Source organism: Acyrthosiphon pisum, chromosome X, assembly GCF_005508785.2.
Source record: "Acyrthosiphon pisum isolate AL4f chromosome X, pea_aphid_22Mar2018_4r6ur, whole genome shotgun sequence".
Classification (NCBI taxonomy): Eukaryota; Metazoa; Arthropoda; class Insecta; order Hemiptera; family Aphididae; genus Acyrthosiphon; species Acyrthosiphon pisum.
This window is the reverse complement of record NC_042493.1, coordinates 103568806-103578068: the sequence shown is the minus strand read 5'-3', so window position 1 is coordinate 103578068 and position 9263 is coordinate 103568806. Positions and strand designations below refer to the sequence as shown.

Below are 9263 nucleotides of genomic sequence, written 5' to 3'. Positions count from 1 at the left end.
ATTTCCTCAAAATGAAAAACACAGAAAATTTTCCTCCGACTATTATTTTACGATGTCTAAATCTGGTAATAAAATCCCTCGCACTTGGCTTTGTTATTCAATAATTTTAAATAAAATATACTGTGAGACATGTTGGCTTTTTGCTGACCGATCTTACAAACATTATAATGCAACATGGATTTATGGAATTGATGATTGGCAACATGCCTCGCAAAAAATATATACTCATGATACTTCGGTTCAAAATATTGAAGCTATTAAAATAAGATGCTTATGGGCAAAAAATCAAGTAATTGAAAAGGAATTGGAAAATCAAATTTCAGAAGAAGCAGCTTATTGGAGGAGTGTATTAGAGAGAATAATCAGAATTATATTGCACTTAACTGCTGGAAATAATGCACTTCGTGGTAATGAAAAGAAATTTAGCAAGGACAACTCATTTAATGAAGGGAATTTTTTACAAACTGTTCGACTCATGGCAAATTATGATCATATATTAAGTAAACTTATATCTTGTAAAGAAAGTAAAGTCAAGTACCTAAGTCATACTATTACTGATGAACTCATTATTATATTGTCAAACGATTTACTTAAAACAATTTGCGCTGAAATAAATGGATGCCAATGTTTTTCAATTATTACTGATTCGACCCAAGATATAACAAAATTAGATCAGTTAAGTATAATCATCCGTTATGTTGTTGTCAATTATGAAAGTAAGACGTTGGAAGTCAAAGAATCATTTGTTGGATTTTATAACTTAAAAAGTCACGGTGCAGTTGATTATGTAAACCTTACGCAAGACGTTTTAATAAAAATTGGTTTAAATATTAACAAATGTCGAGGCCAGGGATATGATGGAGCTTCTGTCATGAGTGGAGCACATTCGGGAGTGCAAACAAGGATAAAACATATTGTTCCATCAGCCAAGTATGTCCATTGCTGTAGCCACAATTTAAATCTAGTTATTTCGGATGCAGCTAAGTGTCACAATAAAGTAAAAAATTTTTTTGAAACTGTTCAAAATGTGTTCAACTTTTTTGCCAGTAGTGCCCCAAGATGGGCTTTATTAGCTTTAGGTCAACATTTTGGCGATACAGTTCAAAAAAAAGTTTTAAAAAAGGTATGCCCAACCAGATGGGAGGCTCGACACGATGCTGTGTTTTCGCTCAAAGAACGTTTCATTGATGTACTTAAAGCTTTGACTTGTATGGCCCTTACCAGCAAGAAAACAACCGAACGAACCTTGGCATCTGGCTTGAAAAGTAAAATTGAAAATTTTGAATTTGTTTTAATCTTGTGTACCTGGGAACCTATATTACGATCATTAAGAGTAATTTCTAAAAAATTACAAAATGTAGATATGAACCTAGAAGAAGCTTCTAAAATGCTAAATAATGCAGTTAATTTTATTCAAGAGACAAGAAATAGTTACGATGATAATGTACTTGATAATGCAAAATCGCTGTGTTCAAGATGGGGAATCCCCAATAAATTTGTAGAAAAAAGAGAATCGTATGCCAAAAAACATTTTTATGACAATTTAAATGGAGATAGGAGACTTAACACAACTGAAGAAAACATTAAAGTTAAAATATTTTTCCCTGTGTTGGATACAGTTTTGTCTCAACTAATTAGTAAGTTTCAAGGTATGCATGATGTTATAGAGGATTTCAATTTTCTAAACCCTATTATTCTTTCAACACAAACCGAAGAAAATATTATGAAAGCATCATACGATTTTTGTTTAACATATAAAGACGATATAAATTCTGACTTCCCACGACAAATGTTATCTTTAAAATCATTTATAAAATATGAAAAATTAAATACAATTAAACATTTAGGTAGTTTTATTATAAATAACGATTTATCAAGTAGCTTTCCAGATGTTTTAAGTGCTTGCATAATTTTTCTGACGATGCCAATTACTGTAGCAGGAGCAGAACGTTCTTTTTCGAAACTAAAACTAATAAAGAACTACTTGAGAAACTCATGCGGACAAGAACGTTTAACTGGTATAGCAATTTTAAATATAGAAAAAGAGCGAACAAAAACTCTAAATATTGAGAAGATTATTGATAATTTTGCCAACGCGAAATCAAGGAAAAAAATTTTTTAAAATAGAATGTTTTGAAATTTATTGCTTCACAATAATTCATTCACCGGTAGAAATAAATTAAAAATTGATTCTATAAATCTAATATACTATTTGTAAAAAAAAAATATACATGTTTCATGATTCTTAGGTTTATAATATTATTATTATGTAATAAATACAAATTATGTTAAATAAATAATTTATTATTTAAAATTAATTTTAAATATTATATTACCTATATTTATATGACGTTAAAATTAGGTCATATATTTATAATGAAATTTAATTTGTAGTAGAAATATAAAGGTATAATATTGTACTGCAAATTATTGTTTTTCAAGGGGGCCCCTTAATTTTCATTTGCACCAGGGCCCCCAGAGTTCAAGATCCGGCACTGAGTGTCATTTGTCTGTGATAAACTTAAAAACGAAAGTTAGCTCACTTTTTACCAATTTATGAAATATGAATAATAAATTAAAAATATGATAAGTGTTATTTATTGAATGTACAGTGTACCTACACGGCTACACATACCTTCTTCAACCAATTTGAATCCGAATGACAACTAAAGTATTGAATACATTATTATGTGAATCATAATAGATATCACTTAATTAACATACAATTGTATGAACGTTAAAATCTTATTAGAATATTATTACATATTACATGTTTATTAATTTAGATACCTAATAGCATAAAAATAATATTCTACTTTAGATTTGTGATTCAAAATCAAAAATACTCAATGTAAACTCCCTTGCATCCTTATTATTTTTTATTTTCATAAAAATGTTAGGGACATATTCTGACGTCATTTTGCGTCAATGGCTATTGACACCCTTAGCAAATCCTACTACTGACTCTAAGCCACCGAAGTATATTATAATATAAAACAAATGGCAACTAGAAGTATATAAGTATTATTATTGAGCTGTAATGGAGTACTAAAAATGTAGGTAACATCTCTGCAGAGATTTATCATGATAAATTGAATTGCCCAACATTGTTTTGACACTAAATATTTTGGTTTTAGATGCTTATGATGCTTAGATTGATATATTTTTCTAAATTTTCGAATTTTGGGATGAAATGCCCAATATTGTAGCCATATTTAAATTGGTAATTCAGGTTCTCTATTATAGTACCTAGAACGGTTGTTTAGTAAAATACTGATATTGATGAATAATAAATGAATAATACAATGTTCTGGAAAAATGCGATGTTTTGAAACATTGTGGGAACATTGAAAAATATTGAACGCTTAATATCAGAATATATTATGTATAAGGTGCGTATGCTGTGATCATGATGACTGAACAACGATGACCATCGAACGCTCAGCTACTAAACTGCCACCGCCAAGCGAGCCATCGACACCACCGGCACGGACCGCATGACTGCCGCCGCCGAAACCAAACAAGGAGAAGCGACTATATGAGCGACTTATAGCACCGCCAGTGCCGTGCTAACGCTCATTGGTGCCTCAGGGCAATAATATTTGGCGCCCCTAATAAACATACGTATTTAAACATTTGCCGCCCTTTAAAATGTTACAAGTTTGGCCGCCTTATGGCAGTTGCCCCATTAGCCACATCCTCAGCACGGCTGTGCGCACAGTCCAGCGATCCTGGTACCTAGTGCGTCCGATGGATATGCAGCATATTATCATACAGTGGCGTAATCGAGAATGTTTCATGGGGGGGGGGGGGGGGGGGTCAAAATAAATTTGTATGGCAAACTTGCGGGGGGCTTTGCCCGTGATACATCAACATCATCAGATTTCTCTATGTTTTCCTTAAATAATAAACAAGAAAATGTGTAGGTAAAATTATTATTAAATATTAGCTATTATTAATTATTATTATAAATTATTAAATAAATTCTATTTTTTTTTAAATAAACTCATTCAATTTTTTTATAAAAATTAATATGACATAGTAACCTAATAGTTTATTCAATAAACTGCAGTGACTTAAATTTTTAATACATTTTTTAACTGGTGTTTATTTAATATTGCATAATTTTAGCGCGAGTTGTATTACTAATTATAAATTATGATCAGTGTATAAAATACGTCATACATATTGTAACGTCACAGCATTTTTTGCCTTATTATTATTAAATATAACAAACAATAAACATACCTGTACCCATATTATCATTCACGAGCGTATCTTATTATTATATTGTTATGATTATCGCGCGCCAATGCAGGAATAACCGCAGTATTATGTAACTATTGGGAATTTTAAATTTTGACATTCCAAAAGTACCGACTAAATTTTCTTTTCCGTTGAACAAGATACTGAAGTTGAAAATCGAAGCATTATTTCGACTACTAATCGTGTACAAAGACAAAAAAAATAAAAAAAATACACATCATTGTAAAACCAATATATTCATCGCTCCGCTCAAAATCTAAAAACCAATTGTTTATTACGGTATGAAAAAGAAAAAGAAATAATAATAAAGTAAAATTGAAATAAATGTATAGTAGATATTAAAGCCATAAATCAAAAGATTTATATTTATATTTTTTCATTTATATTTTTAGTAAAAACTTAAGCTGGGCATTAATGTCTACAAGTTAACATTTTAATTGAAGTTACTTCGGATATGTACCAGTTGCCCCCAACCAAATACAAGTGCCCGTCATATGGTAATATATACCCAATTACAATATTCAGTCCGTAAAACAGAAGAGGTAAATAAACAAATAATAAATTAAATATTAAATTATCTATAAAAATAAAGTAAAATAGTATAAAATTATAGAAACAAATTTTGATATTTGCGATTATGTTGAAATGGGGTTTAATTATGTTTTAACCTGTTCATTTGTTTCTAACTTAAGTACGCTATTTTCGGTAATTACCACCCCTTGGTATTTTCTGTAATTACCAAAAATACCGTATAACCGGTAATACCGTAGATACCGGTTGTAAACAAATACCGGATACCGGTATCAGAATTTTAAATACCGCCAGCCTTAGTTTGATGTATGAAATATTTCACAAAAACGTGAAACATTGAAATTTTTTTTAACACAAATAAAAACACTATTTATTTATTTTTTTAACACAATGTTCAGTGTTCTAAATTCTAATGTCAGAATTCAGTAGGTATACAATTATATACATGTATAATATTAAATACCTACTTATATCATTTAAACATTAAATATTTAAAAATGTTGAGTACCATTTTAAATGTATAATACCAAAGGTTAGGTATACATACAGGTACCATACAGTTATGAAAGTAATTTATGACAATTATATGTAAATATAAAACTTATTTTAAAATAATACAAAATTTGTTAAAATACGAAATATTTAATTTTTTTAAATTTCATGACATTTTCAAAAACTACTTATTATTATATAATAGGTATATTATACCAAGTATAGCTGGTATATTTTGACCATTGTAAAATCAATACATTCATCGCTCCGCTCAGAATTTAAAATTCTCATAAGTATTTATTACTGAACTCAAAAGATTTAAAAATATATTAGTGCAATTTTTTTTTATAGAAATTTGAAGTTTAAATAAAAATTGCATTTCACTTACTTCTTTAAACACGAATACCAATGTTCTGATTTTGTTTAATTTTAGTTGCAACATGCAAAAACCGTTGGAATAATTTGTGGGACATATTCTATAGAAAAGCATTAAAACGGAATAAAACAACTTCAGGTCAAGCAACAAAAATTATTAAAAACTATAAATATGAAGAATAATTAAATTTTTTGAAAGAGTTTTTGCAAGAAAGAGACACTATAACTAATGTGTCGTGTAATATTAGTTCAAGTTTTGAAGGTGAAGAAACTATACAAGGTACTCAAGTGAACATTGAAGACATACTAATGAATAAAGAAAAGCATGAACCGATTTGGAAAAGACCTTAAAGAACTAAAAACAACCAAGAAAAATATGGTGAAACAGAAACAGCGTCATCAACCATACTGAAATACTTGTTAGAAAAAAAAGAAATGGAAGCTAAAACAGAAAATGTTGTTCATCCAGTAGATTCATTTCTTTCAGCTATTGGTGTCACATTAAAAACATTAGACCCCTATAACATAAATTTGGCAAAATTTAGAATTTTTAACATTGTACAAGAAATTGAATTGAACAAAATCTTATATAAGCAAACTGCAGATACTATATTTACAACAATACACCAACTTCGTCAAGTGCAGGAAATCCATGCATATAAGTACACATAACTTGTACAACAAGCAATCTACATATTTTCAGTGGACTCACCATACACAGGACATTCGAATTCGCTATCTCCCATGAATTCACATCAACTTCAAACTAGAATCAATATGAAAATTAATATTTTTTTTTCTTTAATAATTTGTTCACGTAATACCTATAGTTTTAAGTTTATAAAACTTTTTTTAAGTAAAAAAATTGTTTTTCTTTGATTAATTTTGTGATTTATAACACACTAGATACATCATACATATTTTAGTTTTCTATACTTAGCTAACAATAAATAATTTGTTAAGTAAAATTAAATTTTGTAAGTCACTTACCATAAGCAGACAGCTAATCTTTCTCTAGGAGAAATGGGTATTCTCCAATGAGTTTCCTGCTTTTTTATGTTGGATTCTATTTTTCCAAGTAGAATATGAAATGAGTACTGAGTCATTCGGTAATATTCATAAAATTTGTGTTCATCATCCATGAGTCCATTATAAAAATTTAAAAATTCACCTTCTTGTTCTCTTTTTTTCCATAAATCATGTACCCATAGAGTACGTTTCCTTTTTATTTTTTTCGAATTTATTTCTTCCTCTTCGTCAAGAAATAATGCAATCATGATTAATTCTTCTTCACTAAATTTACTCATTTTACTTGTCTTTACAGACTTGTGCTTAACAGAAACTTGAAGTTTTAAAACTCAATCACATCAGTTCCCCACGGTTTTAGAGTGAGTATTGATTGTTACTGAAATTATATAAGTGATAAACAGTGAAACAACGAATCGGATCAGATCGAATAGTATGTATGTGAATACAACAGTCCCCAGACAGCATTTTTTTGTTTAATAATATTATTATAACATTATAATAACGAATAATATTAGTATAACGTTATTATAATACTCTTATAATATTATCATTACAAAATGCTGTCTGGGGTCGGAACATTAAAAATCGGAATGGACACGGATAGGATTCTGATCGGATGTGTGTGAAAGAACCTTTATATAAACACTAAATACAGTAAGTACAAGCCAAATATTTATTATTTTATTGAATTCATACCTATTATTTTGTTAGTTTTATATTTTCAAATATATATATATATATTACCTAAAAAATATATATAATTTAATAATAATTACTTCTTTATAAATAAAATTAAATACTGTTCGTTGGTATATAAGCGCATTGTTTGAGAACGGTATCCATATCCAGGAAATCAGGAAAAAGGGTCAGCCAATCGAATTTTTAACTACCGTTTAAGTAGGGCGCATAGAACATCAGAAAATGTTTTTGGAATATTATCGTCTGTTTTTCGAGTTTTCCGGAAATCATTACTTTTAGAACCAGAAAAATTAACAAATGTTACTCTTGCAGCTATTTATTTACATAATTACTTAAGAAATAGTCCTTTGAAAAAAATATACTGCCCTCCTGGTACTTTACATTCAGAATGTTCAGATATCAGACTAACTATACCAAGCGCTTGGCGAAGAGATAATTTAGAGCAAACTTCGTTTAATAATTTTCCCAGGGTGGCACGAAAAAGTTCACTGGATGCTACAGAGATGAGAAATGAATTTAGGGAATACTTTTCAACAAACGAAGGACAGGTATCCTTGCAATATGAAAATTCAATTATGACTAATTTTTATTATTCAATTTTGTTAAAAAAAAATATTATTTATTTTTTTTAAAAATCGTCTGTCAATTTATTGAATATGATATTTGATTATATTTTTATTTGACAAAATTGTTTACTATTAAATTTAGATTTTGTAAATAGCAGTATGTATATTATGTACTTATTTATTAATTGTAAAATGTATTTATCTTTTTATTTATTTGTATATTTTAAAATATTATAATACACTATATTTATATTTATATTCATAAATATATTATGTATGCATATTTATTGTAACCTATATTACTAAGCATAGTATTATGTTATAAACAATTATTATTATGATTATACACTAACATTATTTGTAAAATAAAAATAATAATCGTTCCTATCTAAGAGGAATCCCAAGCTCTTAAATGCAAACTTTAACGTAGTGATGGGTGACATCCTGCTTATATTAAAAATAACATGTCTATATTTGTTAATTTAAAAATAAAATTCAATATTGGACGGTCTTAATAGTAATTTTAATTAAATATTATTAACTCTACGAAAATTTAGAAATAACATGTATTCGAGTCTCTCAGGCATAAAGCCCCTATAGCCAATATTTTAATCGATTTTTTTAGAATTAAAATACTTTTAATTAGTCATTAAATAATATTATATATTATACCTTTCGCAAAATGTCCATTATTCTTTCATAATTAATTATTAAGAAAAACATTTAGGTATAATTTAGATATTTAATCAAATATAATAGTAACTCGTTTTGTTTAATTCCAACAAAAATAATATTTATATATAAATACAATTATTATCAGTATAATTTAAAAAAAGTAATAATCCATATGCTTGTGATAGTAATAATAATTATACTCCCCAGTTCATCAAATCTGATAATACATATTTCAAATACAAATGACATCCAATTATTTAAATATGTATTCTGATACATATGAAAATCATTCATGACAAGATATTGGATATTGGATATTGCTTTTTAGGTATTAATTGTTAGTTTAATAACACTCATGCATTAAATCATTCAATATCATGCAATATTTATATATTTTTTATAAAGATTACTGATTTGTCCATATGCCTAAATAAATAGACACTGGAATTTAATTTTAATTTTTTGGCTGAACGGCTATGATATTATACATAATGTATTTTACATTTTACGGCATATGGAATTTATAATATCATGACCAACGGTGGCTGAGACTGAGTTCACGAACAGGATATGATAGTGCCATCTAGCGTTCTAGTGCACGTCCATAGTCCGGCGGTCACTAAACTTAGA

General features: G+C 28.0%; 1 protein-coding gene across 1 annotated transcript; it reads left to right on the top strand.

The window, feature by feature from the left end:
- The first annotated feature begins 52 nt into the window (after nt 1–52).
- LOC103309940 (zinc finger MYM-type protein 1-like) lies at nt 53–6015 on the top strand. The gene is made up of 2 exons (XM_008186685.1): nt 53–1637; nt 5864–6015. Exons 1-2 carry the CDS (start codon nt 53–55, stop codon nt 6013–6015), a joined length of 1737 nt encoding a protein of 578 aa, XP_008184907.1.
- Nucleotides 6016–9263: the final 3248 nt, after the last annotated feature.